This window comes from Erigeron canadensis, chromosome 2 (assembly GCF_010389155.1).
Source record: "Erigeron canadensis isolate Cc75 chromosome 2, C_canadensis_v1, whole genome shotgun sequence".
Classification (NCBI taxonomy): domain Eukaryota; kingdom Viridiplantae; phylum Streptophyta; class Magnoliopsida; order Asterales; family Asteraceae; genus Erigeron; species Erigeron canadensis.
Window position 1 is genome coordinate 40,002,577 of NC_057762.1, and position 19,361 is coordinate 40,021,937.

At 32.7% G+C, this 19,361-nt stretch overlaps 3 protein-coding genes across 3 annotated transcripts; 1 reads left to right on the plus strand and 2 right to left on the minus strand.

Moving 5' to 3' along the window:
• Nucleotides 1-1,452: 1,452 nt before the first annotated feature.
• Nucleotides 1,453-3,769, minus strand: LOC122588257 (protein FAR1-RELATED SEQUENCE 5-like). Its single transcript, XM_043760375.1, has 3 exons — nt 2,200-3,769; nt 1,574-2,109; nt 1,453-1,491 (listed from the first exon to the last, which is right to left on the minus strand). The coding sequence occupies exons 1-3, from the start codon at nt 3,767-3,769 to the stop codon at nt 1,453-1,455; spliced, it is 2,145 nt and encodes a 714-aa protein (XP_043616310.1).
• A 4,606-nt stretch (nt 3,770-8,375) lies between these two features.
• LOC122586777 (protein RER1B-like) lies at nt 8,376-11,569 on the minus strand. The gene is made up of 4 exons (XM_043758764.1): nt 11,415-11,569; nt 9,953-10,326; nt 8,709-8,889; nt 8,376-8,616 (listed from the first exon to the last, which is right to left on the minus strand). The coding sequence occupies exons 2-4, from the start codon at nt 10,300-10,302 to the stop codon at nt 8,560-8,562; spliced, it is 588 nt and encodes a 195-aa protein (XP_043614699.1). The 5' UTR covers nt 10,303-10,326; nt 11,415-11,569; the 3' UTR covers nt 8,376-8,559.
• A 2,890-nt stretch (nt 11,570-14,459) lies between these two features.
• On the plus strand, nt 14,460-19,126 carry LOC122587072 (gamma carbonic anhydrase 1, mitochondrial-like). Its single transcript, XM_043759145.1, has 5 exons — nt 14,460-14,650; nt 16,036-16,179; nt 17,312-17,437; nt 17,548-17,699; nt 18,590-19,126. The coding sequence occupies exons 1-5, from the start codon at nt 14,536-14,538 to the stop codon at nt 18,782-18,784; spliced, it is 732 nt and encodes a 243-aa protein (XP_043615080.1). The 5' UTR covers nt 14,460-14,535; the 3' UTR covers nt 18,785-19,126.
• Nucleotides 19,127-19,361: the final 235 nt, after the last annotated feature.

The following is a 19,361-nucleotide window of genomic DNA, read 5'->3' on the forward strand; positions in this document are numbered from 1 at the left end:
AAATTCCTTTTACAGAAACGTCCCCATATTGTATGTAATGTCATGAATGTTGTTAAATGGTTAAAGTATGAGACAACCGGCTAAATAGGTTATTTGGAGCGGTTTTATCACATGGACTACCACGTGGATTTTTGTTTATATGGGGAAAGGGAATTTGTGGCTGACTTGTATCCAACATTGGGTATAGAACCCATCAAAACTACGTCATTTCATTAAAAAAAAAAAAAAACACGGCTCTCAAATAGAAAAAGGATCCTCCACATCAAAAACCCAAACATCTCTCAAATCCCTAAATCCATCCCCATTACAACACAATCTTGATCCTCAAAACTGTATTCCTTGTTACCAGATTGTTATTTATGTAATTTTTAAGGTATCTCTTTTTTGATTGATTAATTTGATTTATAAGGTGTTCCCATTTTCTTAATGTTATTTCGCATTCATTTTTCATGGTAATTTTATCCAATAACACTTGCGTTGATATGAATTAGTGGGATGTGATTGAATTTCCTTCTTATTTTGGGGAAAGATTTGACTTAACACTCATTGGTAATTTGTGTTTTATAGAATGCATACCACTTGTTCAAGGAAATGTTTCATTAAAATATTTCATATACATCTTAATATCAGGTTCAAGTCAACTAACTTTGCAAGACAAGACGAAAATGGATATAGGAGGGAAAAAGAAGACCAGCATGTGTTTATTCTGAGATGAAATTTCGCGATGACGTTTTGTTCTTTTTGTATCTTTGTTTGTACAAAGTTGAATGTATACTTTTACGCGTAATAAAGTTTTACAGTTTTTTGTGCAATATCGTGTGGTAGTCGATCCTTGTTTCCGCTTGCTTAACTAGTTAACCAGTAAATTTGTGACCCGTTAACTTACTTGTATTCTACTTACTTGTATAAAGGGAAATGGACACTAAAGGGATGTGTCATGTTTATCATAACTTGCTGCATTCTTGAAACAAAATAACAAACAAAGATACAAAATAGGTAACGGTATGCAAGAAGCAAAAATGCTTTTGATCATTTCACACAAGATTCAAAAACAAAGATGAAAATCATTGGTTTTTAATGACACAAAGATACAAAATAGGTAACGGTATGGATGAAAAACCACCAATTACACATTGGTTTATTTCACAATAAAGATGAAAATCATGATATCCAAGATGTTTCTGATAGCTTTCTAACAAAATCCAGCATTCTCTTTAGCCCACGAGCAGCAATCACAACAACCTACACCAAAAGTGTCACTGTTTCTTTCCCAAAGAATCATTAACCTGATACATATTCATACAAGTAAACTAATGAAACATGTGATATGACCAATGAAAGAATTATCAATCAACCTGATACATATTAATAAAGGTACCTTCTTTGTTGGACACCCAGTTTTGTAGTGACCCAATCCTCCACAATAGGAACATGTCTTCTTTTTCCTTACTTCTATAAAAGGCTTAATTCTGGTTGCCTTTTTTGGACGCCCTGAGCGCCCTTTAGTGTTAGCACGACTAGCAGGATCCCTGACTAACATTTGGGGCATCGCGTCTACTTGAGAAATTCGTACATTAGAATCTTTATTTTTATTCTCAAGCATAGTTGGCTTTTTACGCTTCATTTGCTCTTCTAAAAACTTCAAGAAGAAAGCATTTAGCCTGTTAATTTCATTCGGAGAGTCTCTTGCTTGATCAACGGCTTTTGTATAGTTGTTATGAACACACCATAAAGTTAAGGCACTAACTTCATTTTCACTATTTGGGTCTTTGATACTAACACTACCAGCCCTATACCTGGAAGCAATTGTCCACCTAGGCAGAATGTAATGATCAGGAAGGGTCTCAACATTCTTCTTCTTCATTACATATAAGATATGCTTGCATAATATCCCATGTGTTTCAAACAAAGCACATGAACACCTAGCATCCACCTTATTCAAGAAGCAAAACTTGACAGTTCTCCAATATTTTTTATCAACATTCAGTTGACCAACCTTATAACTACTTTCTTCCATACTCTTGCTTAAAGTCTCATGAGTTAAATTATTAGTTGCTTCTATCCATTCCTTTTTGAAGACCTCGAAAATTTTTCTAGTATAAACTTCACCTACCAATTAAAAAAAGCGATATGATATAATTAGATAAATTAAAAGATAAAAATGTAAACCAAGAAACATTATGGATCCTAAAAGTTTACTAGCTTTTGCTTCTATTGGATGAACCGATGAAAGAACCGGCAACGTGTTTATAGTCTGAAAGTCTTCATCTTCTTCGGCAACCCTCCGATCATCTACAGCTTTATCATATTGGATTACAAACTCATTCAACATGGTATTTGAATTAACATATCCATCAAAGTAAGAAAGGATGCTCTCACTTCGTTGGCTAGTTGTCATGCCTGCCAAAAAAATATCTTTGAAGAAAGCTTCAACCCAAAAGTTTCGTAGCTTATACATCTCCACCATCCAATTACTACTATCTAAGTTATACTTAGAATTTATAACTTCCCATTGGGTTTCAAATTCCTCGGTTGTATCACTCTTTACCCATTGTTTATAAGACTCCTGGAAATCACTAAAGCGGGATGCAAATTGGTTCAAATGTTCCAACTCGTGCCTGTTAATGTGCCAAACACAATAGCGATGTCGGGTGTTTGGAAAAACTTTGCAAATTGCATTGCCTATAGCTTTATCCTGGTCGGTTATTATTGCAGCAGGATACTTGTTAAACATGCACTTTAGGAAATGCTCAAATAACCATTGGAAAGTCTCTTCCTTTTCGTTTTCTAGCAATGCACCACCAAAAAGTATAGATTGACCATGATGATTCACCCTGACAAATGGAGCAAATGGCAACCTAAATCTGTGGGTCATATACGTAACATCAAACACAACAACATCTCCAAATTTCAAATAAGCATCTCTTGATCTTCCATCAGCCCAAAATATATTTCTTGGAGATCCGTCGGCAAACAAGTCAATCTCAAAGTACTGGTTCAAATCTCTTTTTGATTTATCTTGAAGATGTTTTATTAGCCCATAAAACTCTTTGCCTTTGTATTGTTTTCGTTGCTGAGACAAAACATCAACGCATTGCTTAGAGGTAACTTCAATTTCAAATGGAGACTTAATTGCATTTACAGCTTTCTTGATTTTTGAGGGCCTCAAACCCGACTGACCAAGGTTCAACATAAGAGATCTCCAAGCCATGGAGCGGTGAAACTTACTGTGAGAACGGTGTTTCATTACTTTTTGCGGTGTAGTACTTAACTCATGATTGTATGCATCAATAAACTTATCCACACGCCATTTACCGTCTTTTGTTTTTGAAACGCGAAGTTGAGCGTCACAACCTGTTCTTGTTTCTCTACGACTTTTCTTAGAATCCCCACTAGAACCATGATCCTTCACCTTTTTGAAGCCTACTTTGTTGCACACAAACAACTTTTGATATTTCTCATTTGTTGTTTTATTTTTATAGTCCCAATGAATACGTATACCAAATCCATGTAGAAAAGCATATTGATTATAAAACGTATATGCATCTTCATGGGTATTAAACACCCTCCCGATAATATTATCATCATTAAATGTATTTCCATCTTCATAAGAATCAAGATACTCACCAGTACCTAAATCCACATCCACATTTTGACTGTTACATTCAGTTTCTAAATCCACACTGTTAACCAAATAACCATTTGCATCGATATCATCAATCAAAGGAGTTTCAACCAACTCGTTTCTTGGTATATTATCCAAATGCATAAGTTCCTACGTCAAACAAAAAAAAGGGCAGATGCAATAAAATATAAAGAAAACTATTATTATACTTTCAAAAAGCCAGTATACATAGACTGTGTTGAAGCTATAATTCAGCTATGATTCATGATAGCAATTAATAATAGTCTAAATATATCGTTATTCAACAAAGGAAACATTATAATCTAATATTAAGGTATTAAAAATAAATATTTTTACCATGATATGATGATAATAGAACCTGCTTTTGCGATACTGTGAAGACTTCGAGACTTGAAATTCCAATGGAAACCCCTTATGATCAAGATTGTGTTGCGGTGGGGATGGATTTAGAGATTTGAGAGATGTTTGGGTTTTTGATGTGGAGGATCCTTTTTCTATTTGAGAGTCGTGTTTTTTTTTAATGAAACGACGTAGTTTTGATGGGTTCTATACCCAATGTTGGGTACAAGTCAGCTACAAATTCCCTTTCCCCTATATATATATACTAGTTAATCAGCTCAACTTCAACCCGGACAATTTTAATAAAATTTTAAAAGCAATAAAAATCTAAAAAAATTTCTATAACTTTTGTTATTGATATATTATAACCCGGCTTGAAGATATTAAATTGATTAACACAATAATTATATATATTAGTACCTATTGCATTAATAAAACATAAAAAGACATTTATGATATTATATAAAAAAGTATTTATTTTGTTTTCTACTAAAAGAATAAATTTGTAGACATCATAAATAAAATAAAACATTTTGAAAATAATTAATGGGCTGTTTATCTTTAAAATTTTATTAATTAGATATGACATTATAAATAAAATAAAAACATTTTTAAAAAAATTGTAGACATGCCACATCATAATTGTTTCTAAAAATAGTTAAAAAACATTCTATAACTTTTGTTATTGATATATTATAACTCGGCTTGAAGATATTAAATTGATTAACACAATAATTATATATATTAGTACCTATTGCATTAATAAAACATAAAAAGACATTTATGATGTTATATAAAAAAGTATTTATTTTGTTTTCCACTAAAAGAATAAATTTGTAGACATCATAAATAAAATAAAACATTTTGAAAATAATTAATGGGTTATTTATCTTTAAAATTTTATTAATTAGATATTGCATCATAAATAAAATAAAAACATTTTGAAAAAATTTATAGACATGCCATATCATAATTGTTTCTAAAAATAGTTTAAAAAACAATCGTTTTTTATTATATATAAAGATATATATATTCTTTTTGACATGAAACAAAGTCATCCACACTTGGCAATTTATTTTAACATTTCCCTTGCGACATCTAGCCGTCTCTCTCTCTCAGTCTCTCTCACTAATGATACGACCAGCATTTTTCTTTCTTTCTTTTTTCTTATTTTTAATCTATCAGTAACTATTTTTAATTTATTGGTAAGTATGTAGTATGTTATTTGCTAAAGAAAAATGATTGGGATGATTTTGGATCCAAAGTCCAAACCCGGATGATGATGTTGCTCGTTTAAGATCTTAATTTCTTGATTATGGTGATGATGTGTTAACAAAATAGTATCTGCGTGAGTTTCAATTTTCCGTCCATCATCGCAGCACCACAATCTCCGGCCACTTGTTACCTTTTCTATTGTAGGTTTGGATTTACATACAAATCTTTATCAATTTTAAGCTACAATAACATATGAATGGGTACGTTTTTCCGGCCATCTGAGCGGTTTACATTTTTCCGGACATTGGTGGTTGTGTTGGTGAAATATATACACACACACAGTATATTTAGTGATAGTGATGACTTTTATGCAGTGACGTAGTAATATCATACTACTTTCACACATGTTAGCCCTTTTCTCTGAATCTTGATCTTTTACTTTTTCCTGTAGATCGATTTTGACTTTTGCCTTTGCTAGCTCTTGCTTAAACGGTTCTTAAGTCAAAGGGAATGATGATATAATCACATGAACAGTTGTACAAGTGCTCGTTTATTCATTCATAATTGGGTTGTGTTATTTTAAAGAGTTAATCATATTACTGGTTTCATACATTTCCTTTCGAAATTACGCTGATCATACCCAATGTATGCAGCAATGGTCGCAGTAAATACTGACTTGTATTTCTGGTATTACCATTGCGGTATTTCCGAAATTTTTTCAAAAAAAAAATTTCCTCACAAATTTTTTTAAAATTGTTTTATTACACTTTATTGCTCTTTTTGGTTATTCGTGAACTTTAAAACTTATATTTTGTTATGAAATAGCTATTTGGTATTTTTTTTAGTGGATTATAAGTTTATTCTGACTATTTTCATTAAATTGTAACAAGTTTTGGAGAATTTTTATAAAAGAAAAATAAAACAAATTAAAAAAATATATAAAAAAAATTAATAACTAAACATTAGGTACCATTTTAGTAATTAAGAAACATATAGGTATGAAACCATCAATATCGTGCAAATGTTAGGTACCATTTCAGTAATTAGGAAATGCGATATTACATATTTACCCCTCACGTGCAAGTCACGTGGGGGAGGTTTTAACGGCCAGCTGACGGCGTTAGCCTCCAGTATGGTCCAAGTGGAGATTTACATACGTTGGGTATGATCAGCGTAACTTTGAAAGGAAAGATATGAAACCAGTAATATGACGCAAACGTGAGATACCATTTCAGTAATTAACTCTGTTTTAAATGAAAAGATTCTTGCTACCACTGGTATATTTTTATTCATTAAAATGCAGTTGTAAAACTTGTGTATTGTCGTCTATATTTCCCAATCTTTACTCTGTTAGCAGAAAGCAGTTGAAACTTGAAAGAGATGAAAAGTCAGGACAATAGCTATGCTTTGTCATGAAAGTGTATGAACTATATGTGATACCTTTGTACATTTAATAGTTTCGTAAAAGGAATCTATACCCTCCAAGGCTCCAACCGCTATAGGAATCGTTAGCAATCATTTGTATCAATCACATTTATACAAGTCCAACTTATCCACCACTAAATCTTTGGCCTAACGGTATCAGACAAAGACGTAAAATGTAGGGGTGTGTGAGATTACCTCGAGCATTTTTGGCTCATCGGTCAAAGTCTATCTCTTATGAATATGACAATGCGCTAGAAAACATATAATGCAGTCCACAACTACAATAGATCATCTTATAACTTGAAAATATACAATAGATCGTCATCTTATAAATCTTTGTTGTGCTACAACCCTAAATGCTAATCCCCCACATAAAGAGTTATTCACACACACACAATTGGTTCAACATTTATTATTGTTCAATAATGGTAGGTTCACCTTGAAGCAACAATCATGAGCTTTTGATGCCACAATTATAACTTATATACCACCAACTACTCTATTATCACTTGTATCATTCCACATCTTTTGGCAAAAAATTATGCCTAGTCAATGGTCGCCTCGAAATCACGACGTGTTATTTAAATAGATTTTTTCTTCCTATCCTTAGAACCCAACTTTCTTTTTTATCCTTCCTGAATATGAGTAAAGAGCATTTTTCTATGGAAAAAAATATGACCAAGTTGGTTCGCTACATAACTATACAAAACGAACCAGGTTAATCAACAACATAAACCAAATTCTCAATGAGTTGATCATGGCAACTTCACATGATTTAAAGTTACCGTGCTTTGCTTTTTGGTATAGGATAAACTTTTCGTGTCACCACTAACCTCCAGTTCAAACGTAGTTTTGTGTAAGAGGTTGCGATGATGATCGTGATGGCGATGGCGATGGTGATGGCGACAGTGTTGATGATAATGCAAGCCTTTCTTTCCGGGGAAGTCCGATAGATCCGAGTGCTTTTCTGGACAATAAACTTATTTCTTTCCTATTGATACTACCATCGGTCATTTCTCCTGAAATAACATACCAATAGATATTTCAAAGATTATTCGTGTTTCTTGAGTGTAAAGAAAGTGTCAAGATTATGAATGGCATATATCAACCACGATACAAGAAGATTGAGTATTTGAGCAGCATGAATGCCAAATGATAAATAGTGCCATAAGATTACATACCATTGTTATCCAAGAGTTTTGCAGAGGCAGACAACCGAACAAGGATAGGTGTGATGACGGTAAGAGCTGCCCAGAAAAACAATATTACAAAAAAGATTCTTCCGAACATTTTTTCAAGAAATGTAGCACCAATCTTGAAATCTTTGTCAGATGGCCTATATGACCAAAACTCATATGGTGTCTAGGCAGAGGTAGACCCTTTAATTAAGATAAAATAAGGATAGACTAATATAGAGACGTGAGCTGTAAGGAATAAAATTTTTAAGCAAGATAGTGTTGTTAAGAATATAGGATTATTAAAACCATCCCTCAAATAACTATACTTCGTTGAACATGAAAAAGTCAGAAAGTACTTTACAAAGAACTTGGTGACTTTCTTTATATAGTATTTGGGAAGTGGTTTTACCAATCAGGTACATACAAGTATGACAAACATCCTATCTGGCAACCTTCGATGAACCAAATTCCATTTGGTGGGGTCAAATCTGTAATTATACATACCTTGTTTCCTCATGAGCTTCTCAAACAAAAATTCCACCTGTAACTCATATATTTATATACATTGCAAATAAACCAGCAGACACTATTATTATTAGGGAATCACGTAATCTCAAAAGATAATGATTTGCTCTTGTAATACTAGAACTCCAAAAGGTTTTGCTTCTATAATGGAGAGCTAAAAACGAGGGATGAAAAGAACGAACTAATAGGCTAATACTACTATGCTATTATGAATCCTACTCGACCGCTCCTTCAACCTCGGTGACTTGGTGAACCACCGGCTACAGGCGACTTCCTTCCACCATATTTCTGTCAAATTTCAATAATTTTTAATACAAAACAAGAGATAATTTTCTTTGGGGTTGTTGGGATTTAACGATGAAAAACTTAAAAGTTGTTACCTGCTTGCCAATGTTAAATGGGACATATTTGTATTTAATCATGTGCATGATTTGACGCTTCATAGTGAGAGCAAATAGGACAATCCAATAGCAGAGCAGTATTGGCCAGAAAACAGGAACATCAAATAGAGAAAAGAACGTCATCAAGAAGGCAACAATGAAAGCCTTCGTGATGGCATACCTGAAATTATGTAATAAACTATTCAGAAAACATCACAAGATCCTAAATCAGTTAGCACTGTTATAGCAAAAGCATATGGGTCTAAACAATAAAATGTAGCATTAAGATGATAAATCTAATCATAATCCCATTTAGAGGGATGCTTATGTTCCCACTGTCTATGAAATTACATATTACAAAAACACTCGACTGCCTATCTTTTTATGAAACACTATGTAGAAAAATGAGAAACACTGATGATGAACATGAGCTAAATTAACAGACATTGTCTTGTATATATATTTTTAAAAAATTGAACTATATGTATACGTGTAACACTTCTCAAGTTGATTTATAATACAGGCAGGTAAAGATTTACGGGTCCCAGAGCAAGAGTGCAAACTGCAAAATCTTTTCAACGGCTAATTTGTAACTAACACATATCACTTAAACAAAAAGATGCAATGAACAACAAAAAAATTCCCATCACCATGTTCTGAAATGATCTTCACTAGATCAGACATTTAGATGTATTAGAAGCTAACATCTTTCCAGGCAACAACAAGTTATTAACAGTTCAGGACAGGGGCAAGTGTATATAGTATTATATGTAGAAAAACGACTTGGATGGTTACATAACTCAGTAGAATTATAAAAGTCAACCCATTGCTGGCTGTTTCTTCTTAACACTTATCAACACAGATGCAAACAAATATAGTTATTACCATAGCTATCATCCATGTAAAAACAGAAGACTAACAAATAATGACATGATAACATAAACATTATTTATAGCATGACAGTATTATGATTCATGCAACATTACTCAAACAATTACGAGCCTAACTTACGTTATCCTATTCTATAAAGATATCAAAAATAGAGATCTAAAAGTGTGGTCTCATGTCAGCATGATGATTTCTTATACAGGATTGCATATGTACTAAAACATTATCTACTTAGACATGAGTATCCAATTTTCACAAAACCATACTTTTTGACTAATCTGATAGATAATTAAAATGTTCAAAAAGATAGATGTAACATTATGATGATGATTTTGGAGAATCGACAATAAACTCACCAAAACTTGAACTCTGGAAGGCGGCGGATAAAAGGCCTAAATTCATCTGACTCTTTAGTAGGCAGAGCAGCGCCATCCAAAGCTTCCAGCTCTGGATCAACCTTTGGTGAGAGAAATCCAATCAACAAGTTCAAGATATAGATTCCAAGACCATAAGAGATAATATAAAACCCTTGAAGATAATAGACCCGCAACACATAAACTGAAGCAACAGCAAGCGTCCCGAGCCACCTATGAACAGGAAGCGGGGTTGACTTATCCAAATAAAACTGAAACGCCCTAGCGAATTCAGCTTTCCACTTAGCCAATGGTGCCATTGGGGAAGCAGCATCACTCCCTATTCCTTCCATGTTTAAACCAACCTTCAAAGACTTCTGTACAAATTAACAGCATAACTTTAATATGGCTTTGCAACATAATTAACAACAAAAGTACTACTACTGGTAACCTAAATTAATCTGTCGAATTAAGCCGTTTGGTGTTATATTATATATATATATATTGTTCTTATTTTGATTGTCTCCCTGTATATATATATATATATATATATCCAGCAAATTTCCCGAACAGAGCTCCTAACAGGAAAAATAACTGCGTTTGGATGTAGTTTTTAATAGGAAAACCACTGCCCTGGAAAGCTCCAAACAGCCCCTAAAGTCTCTAGAATAAAAGCTACTAAAAAAAGAAGAATGAAAACACATCCTAGCTTCTAGCTCCGGCATGCAGCCCCTATACGTATTCTACTATAAAACTTTTACTGTACATATCGAACGTTCAGGCAGTCCTATCTATATCTATACTTCTATATTTTTATATTATAAAGCAAATAACATTTTCAACTTTCAACATTCAGCTTTCAACAATTCATCAAAACCATGTTACATCAATAAACTACACTACTCCCCGCCGCCGTCACGACCACCACCAATTGCCGCTGCCACCGCCGCATCGCGCGGGTAACGTTCGATTGTATATAATGGATAATCCTTAATCAGGTGACCATTTATCGCAAACGTGGCAAGTGTACAAGCTGCCACATCATTGAAACCGATACCACATCACCGGTTTACAAGTCACGTGATCTCTTATAAATTACTGGTTACCTAATGTAATAACTAATCGGATACATCGAACAGCAATATACACAATACCAGGTTCTAAAGTGGAATATCAGCTCAATAGTTAGTATACACTATGACCAAATATGTATTTATAATAACGAAAAAGAATATCTATTGTAAACCATAACAGTTACAACTGAAACAACTATAACTAAATTTCAGCTTATTATGCACAATTATTACTATTACTATTATGTGTAGATTCATAGATTATTAGGTGTTAAATTAATTAACAGGATTAAATAAATAATTATATTTTACAAAAATATGTATAGATAGGGGGGTTAAAAGAGAGCTGAAACTGTGAGTGCGAAATTAGGGTTTTGTGTGTGTGATGATACCTTAAGCAACGATAAGTATGAAGATACAAACAGAATAAAATTGCACCGCTTGCACCCGATTGATTGATTGATTGATTGATTTGTGTATAGGATTGAATTTTGGATGTGATTTTTTTGTTTCAGTTTTTATTACTCGTATTATCTTTTCTTTTCTTACTTTTTTTTATAAATATTTTCGTGTGTCGTTTCATTCGATTGAGTTTTGGGACTACGAAAAACGAAGAGAAAGGTGGCCCCGTTTGTTTGTAGTTATTTAACATGTGACTTTAATACTTTTTGTTAGTAAAAATAATATTTGTAGTAGTTGATTTGTATTTCTATTGTATTTTATTCTCTTATTGTAAGAGCATAGGGTATGGGTGGTCTACCCCGACCCCGAATCTCTATTGGCATCTTGGCGCCGACAACCCCTCCATTCCGCTACTTTCGGCGTTGAATCTTGATCCGGGGTTCTGCGTCTTAACGCCGATGCCTGGCATCATTTTCTCTTTCCTTTTTTTGTTCTGTTGTAGTGTTTTAGTAATATATATATATATATATATATATATATAAAATATACATATTATACATAGACTCACCGATGATATGTTGGAAAGTAGCAAGCATATCAAAGGAATGGTTTCACAGTGGTCATATTCTGGCGAATAGCTTTGCAGAGAAGAGAACGGGGCACCAACTATGTTTTTGCACTATTACAATTTTAAAACAAAGATAAAAAATGTGTTGGATGTTGGGAAAAGTCTATACGCCATCTATCATTGACGGACTCATTTTCATTTTCTAACAATTTCTAATTTAGTCCCTGAATGATTATATATTTACAAAGTAGTTATTTTAATTTTATGTTAGTGATTTGTGAATAGATAGTTTATTTTTTATTACCGTATAGTTTATTTTTTATTACCGTATATTTATAATATAGAATGAATATAAAGTAGTCTGAAAATTAATTCTGTAAGTTATAAAAAAAATGAAAAAAATAATGTTATGCGTTATGCATCGTTCTGCATCTATAACAACTTAAAAGTGATAAATCGGTGAAAACTGATGTAGCATTGAGATGATGTTCTGAATTTTATAACCATATGCTCTAAATGTTTAAGTATGGAAAGGACTTAGTGTAAAATGTGTATAAGTTTATAAGCCCCTTTCATAACAACTTTGTGTAACATTTCACCATTTTATGCAATCTAATCATCCCATTTTACACACTAACCGTCATTGGTACACACTAAAGCTCGATTTCTTATTGATATCTCTCCAATATCATTTTACAAATTATAAATAAATTTATGTATCATGAAAATTGACATTGACATATAATATATTTTACTATTAAGCACGATGCATAGCATAGTAACCATAGCTGAAGAACAATATAAAAAAATTTCAATATTATTTTATCATGTGGTATTAAAATAAATCTGAAAACCTCGTTCAATACAAACTCAACAAGGGCAAAAAATATCAAACGAATCATAGAACAACCACATTAAAATAACAACGTAAGTAAAATACTAATTAACGCGTGATATTAAAATAACCATAAAGATGACAGTAATTACAGAAATTTTATTGTGAACAATATTTAGCGACGATTTTTCTAGTGCACAACAATTGCCTTTTATAAGGTTAAGGAAATATAAGTGAAAGTTCGGAAAAATGAATTTGGCTTTGACATTAAATAATTTATTTTCTTTGATACTGGTGAAATATATAGATTAGAAAGAAGTTAATTTTATGGTTTGATAATAGAAATAGTAAATTAAAAAGCGAATTTGCATAACAATATGTATTAAAATCCTTTATCAAGATGCCGAAAACAATAAATATGAGTACATCGGACTAATATGTTATAAAACTCAAAAATAAGTTATACTTTCTATTAGAGTTATTGATATAAAATTAAAATGACATGGAAACAATGAAACTAAAACATCAATACTATTTGCCACTCTAAGAAAAAAATTGTTCTGGTGTTTTTACAAGCTCTGTCATTACATTATGTAACCGCTACCAAAATACTTTTATTTCTTTACAAAATCATCCGTTCCAAACGCTTTTAAATTCTTATTTGTTATTACGAGTAATAGTACCCACACAATGCGGCGGTGAGATGGTGAGGTGATAAATCATAGGAGGTGATAAATCATAGAGTGTAATAACCAAATGCCTTAGCCGTACGGACTCCGTACTCGGATTTAAAACTTCGTCGAAAATATATCAAATGACATTTCTAATGAAAAACATGAAATTTTAAGAACACCCATGCAATTTTTATAATTTATCGATATACGGTTTTTGAGATAAAAGATTTTGAATAAAATATAAAATAAAATGATTTATGGACGAGAGAGAAAAAATGAGTGGTTGAGATTTAAAGGTATTAAAGGTATATTAGGTAGAGATGTTTAAATTAGTGAATAAAGAAGAAAGATAATTTAGGTGGTTTAAATCATCTTTTGAGATTTTAAAAAGGGTTAAAATGTTTTATAAAATAGTATAGATAAGATATAGATATAGATGTTTACTACAAATAAAATGAAGCATATTTCCACGATTTAAAGTAGTACCACTACTAATATAATTTGACCATATTTTGCTAGCTGAGGAGTATTATCACTTTAAATCCACTAAAGGGTTAAAAAATTATTCATTTGTATACATAAACTTACAACTCATACTATTAATCAAAATCTCAAATATAACAATTACGAGTACATTATAGTATGAAATATTATTATAACACATAAGATATGTTGGTACACAACCCAACTTCAAATCATATTTGTATTATCCACTTTATTTGAAAGAAAACACACATGAAGTTAATAAAGAATGTACTCATGTAGGAGTAATTGAAAATTTCATTTAATTTTTTATTTTATTAAATTTTTTGTCCTGGGGATGTTAAAAGGAAGTGAATTGGAAAAAGCAACTGTACAGTACTTATATCGAAGGGTATTTTGGTCAATGATGGTAAACCACAAAGGACACTTTAGTAATTTACCCTACCCCTGGGTTGTTTGGCATTCTCATTTCATTTCAGCCGAATAACACAGTGAGGTATTGGTGTAAAAAGGGGGATAAAAGTAGCAGTCAAACAAACAGCCGATCAGCCATGGGAACTTTAGGAAGAGCAGCTTACACTGTCGGGTTTTGGATCCGGGAAACGGGTCAAGCGATGGATCGTCTCGGTTCACGCCTTCAAGGCAACAACTTCTTCAAAGAACAACGTATTTTTTTTTTCTTTATTTAATTTAATTAATCCTCATTTTCAAGTTTCAGAATTTAACATATCATTGGTTTTGCTTACTGGGTTTATTTGGGGTGATGATAGACATCATAAAGATGATTACTTTTGTCAAAATGCTCATCAAAGATTTCAGATTTAGTAGTTTTTATTTGCTGAAAAATGATCTTTTTAGTACTTTTGTAGTGGGAATTTTCAATTCCTTTCTTTGCCACCCACAAGATGTTTGCTTAGGGAAGTTCGAACCTGAAAGTCCAAAGAAGTGGCATATTGTTGATTCATATTGAAATCATAAATTTAAGGCCTAAGAAAAAATGGCATAGAAGTTGGTCAAACTGCTTAAGTTGGGTTTGTTTCTTAATTTTTGTTAGATAAATCGTGGTAATGGTTATGACTTTTTTACAGACCTTTTTTTTTTCTTTCATTTTTTCAAGTAAGAAGTCTCGATGTAATCCTTGAAGTGCTAGAGTGTAGTAAGTAAGGTACATACAAGTTTAATTGCATTGTTAACAATCATCCAAGTCAAGTGAAGTAGGCAGAATATCTATAATCTATCTGATGTATATTTGTGGAACTTTCGGATGTATCATGCAAGAGGTAAATAAATAAGTATGTTAGTGGGAGCTATAGTTTGAGAGTAAGTTATTTAGTAGTTCGTGTGGTATTCTGGCTTGTGCTAATTACACTATAAGAAGTTTTTTCTAGCTGGCTGCTATTGCATCATATTGAATGTAAAGATTCCGGATATTTTTACCATTGATATGGGGGATAGTTTTCAAAGAAGCTACTCTCTCTGTGTCTATGTGTGTCTGTTTGCTTGTGTAGTTATCAAAAGTTAGTTTTCAAAGAAGCTACTCTATCTGTGTCTATGTGTGTCTGTTTGCTTTTGTAGTTATCAAAAGTTTTGACAAAGTTATCTACATAAAAATGCTGTCTAGGCCCAGGGATATATATTCTATTAATTGAAAATTTATCAATATTAAAGCCTTGTATAAGTTCAAAGCTGTTGGCATTTAGTAATGTAGCAAGGTATATTAGGGTTGATCTCTATAAAGAAGAGGTGAAGGAATAATATCTGTCATCTTTAGAGAATAGCATGTTAATAATATCCCCGTACGCAAAGTGTATCTTTGTAGCCAAGTATGGAAGACATGACGACAAAACAATATTTGCTCAGAAATTTGTTGGATTGGGTGCGGAGCTTTCTCCTTTTTTTTCCGGGTTTTAAATGGTCGATTAGTTTATAATTTTCTGACACTTATAATCTGTTGTTAAATTGGATATGTCCTTTAACAGTCATTGAATACCATCATGTATTATGTATATAAGCATTCTCTCAACCATCATCGACACTGTCTTTTTTGTCAGTATCCAGACATCGGACTCTTATGAATGTATATGACAAAGCCCCTGTGGTTGCTAAGGATGCATTTGTAGCCCCAAGTGCTTCTATCATTGGAGATGTTCAAGTGGGAGCAGGATCATCTATCTGGTATGGTTGCATTTTGAGAGGTAATACTCAAATATTGTGGTTTAATTTATTTATGCTTTGTAGTTTCCTTTAGCTGCAATCAATTTTATTATTTGTAGCTGAAACAAAAGAGGATTGTGTTGAACTTGCTCATTTTGTAGTTAACATTAATTATGAACTTTTGACTGATACCCTAAATTAAGTACGTGCTACATGATTAAAGTAGATAAGATTAAACGCACACACACACGCATCAGTGCTGTAACACATGTCCAAGCAAACTTGAAGGAAGATCTTGGCCGTATTGCTGTCAGTCTACCTGAGCATCTTAAGATTATATGCCAGTTTGATCTGCATATTTGATAAAATATACCAAGTTCGTTACTTGATTGGATTGACTATCTAAGGATGTGTTTTTCTTAATGTCATTTGTGATTTAGATTCAAGCTTTAATCAAATTCTACATCTTACCCATAGTAGTTTTGAGGTTTCTTGAGGAGTTGATCAAATTTCGACTATATTATAGGAACTAGTTTTGCTTCATTGGAGAAAAAGAGATCTGCCGTCTTCTTTTATGAAGTCAAAGTCTCTTTTTACATTATTTGCCAAAGTCAGTTGTTTTATACGGTTAGTGAGGGAGTAATTTGTAGGTGTAAAACATGTCATCAAGATAGTTGCAATGTTAGATCATTTTTATCCCACACGATAAAAAATAAACTCTTTTTTTTAACAGAGAAATTAGACTAAAAAAAGTAACCTGTTTCACATCTAATGTCGAGTGCAGCTCTCGTTTTTGAATGAGAGTAGTAGTTTTGATAGTGACTTCAGTTAATTAAAAAGATAATTGTCATCTTTAATGCAGTTATGTGTAGCTATTAATTGCTTTGCTCCTCATGATTGGAACTTCACACAATTTACTTTTTTCTTCATTATTACTTTTCTTTGACTCATCATTGTCTGTAATTTCATTTTCATCATATTGATGAACCATTGCTGTTCAACGTTACTTTATAGACATTCAGTAACAATATTGTAAACTTCAAGATGCTTTTGTTGTTCCAGTTATCATGCTATCTTGTACTTTTTCTCGTTGTACTTTACTTCATTTAGTAATCATACTTGTTCTTATATATATGCAGCTATTATACTGATAAAATATTATTTTGTGTATAGGTGATGTGAACAGTATTAGTATTGGATCAGGCACTAATATACAGGACCACTCTCTTGTGCATGTTGCAAAATCTAATCTTCCTGGAAAGGTTCATCCAACAGTGATTGGAGATAATGTGACTGTTGGTGAGCACTTTTGATAGGACCTAGTTTTTTAATGTTTTTGAAAGCATGGCTTGACAAGAATCTATGTTTTGATCATTTCGTAGAGTGATTTAGATTAAAATATGATGCAGGTCATAGCGCTATTTTACATGGATGCACTGTCGAGGATGAAGCATTTGTTGGTATGAAGGCTACACTGCTTGACGGGGTAGTCGTAGAAAAGCATGGCATGGTTGCTGCTGGAGCCCTTGTAAGACAGGATACCAGAATTCCCAGTGGCGAGGTTCTAATCTCTTTTCTTTCTCTTCCATTAGTAGCTTTACACCTACCTTATAAAGATTTGACAATATTCACCAGAGTGGGTAAGAGAAGCGCGATGGGTAAACGATTAATATGGGTTTTTAGGCTAAGTTGGGTTAGATCGACCTGCAATTTTATGTTTTGTAAATTGATCGCCGCGTCTGTATTGTAAATATGCAGTTACGAACAATCCAGCCATAGTCAAACATCTTTAACCTGTTCGCTTTCTTGTTAAATCTTTTATCTAGACATATTTGACTGAATATAGATAAAACGTAGCCCAAGTCGACTCATCTACAGCTAAATCGGTATATATCTTTGCTGGAGGCTTGCATCAGAACGGCCTACCCCACACCCTTGGTTATCCTTCAGTATCTTGTATCTGGGTTTATAGCTTGACTGCTTGACTAATTGGCTTTGTAGGATAGTTTACAATGTTTTTGCTATTAAAAGTTGAATTTTGCCACTGTACAAGACGATAGTCTAAAGAATGTTTTCTTCGGATGTAGAAACTTCAAGTTTTGTCTTAGAAACTATGCATTTTAAGCTAATTAATGTTAGATGGATTCAGTCTTTTATGCCGATCTTTATGGCAAGTTGATAATACTGATCTGAGGTAAAAACAAGTATATATTTAGCTCCTAAATACTGGTATCACCGTTAGCTAGCAGATGAGCTTTACTTCAGATTTTAGTGGCTGCTGTGCTCATGTAGTTTCTATTTCATCAGATATTAATAATGTTTATTTCCCCAATAGGAGATGTATAGGGTTGGTGATTATAACGTTATAATACTCTCTATTTTCTGCACTCCTTTTTATTTATTTATTAAAGTTAGTTATGAATAGGATGTTTAATTGGGCTTTGGCAACAGGTATGGGGAGGTAATCCTGCCAAGTTTCTGAGAAAGCTTACAGACAAAGAGATAGCTTTCATCTCCGAGTCGGCTGCCAACTATGCCAAGCTTGCCGAAGTCCATGCCACCAAGAATGCAGAGCCTCTTGATAAGACCGAGTTCTTAAAAGTGGTACAAAAGAAGGTCAGTGAAGCCAAGACTTTGGTTCAATGATTTTCTTGACGTTACTGGGAAAAAAGGTTTTCTCGTGAATAAGTCTGTCACGAAGGTACTTATTTTTGAGCTTCCTGGTGAGTTCGATGTTGACGAATGCCTGTCTTAAGCAAAGTTTATGGATATTGGATTATCGATCTCTCTTTTTTCAAAATAAAGAATAAACTTTTTAGGCTTAGAAGTGTTACCAGTTACACCTTGTTGTATCGATTGTTTACCAGTCTAACATCGAAGATTTAAAACGGATCAGGTGTAATTTATGAGCTGGTCAGTGTGGATTTTGATTACACATTCAAGTTATTTGAATCATATAGCCTAAATCTTATTGGCTTAACGCCTTAACCAATGTGTTGATCTTAGTCTAGACTACCAAAGTATGGATATAATCACCGAGGTTTAAAAACTAAAAAATTTCTTCCTAAATAATACTTAACTTGACATTTAATAAATGCAACAAATGTTTTTACGCGATGTCAGTTTTTCATAAAATGGCCGGGGTTATCGCAATATCAATTTTGTTACATCCGATTCATAAATTTTTATACATTAGCACCAAATATGTGTATTTTATGTACAA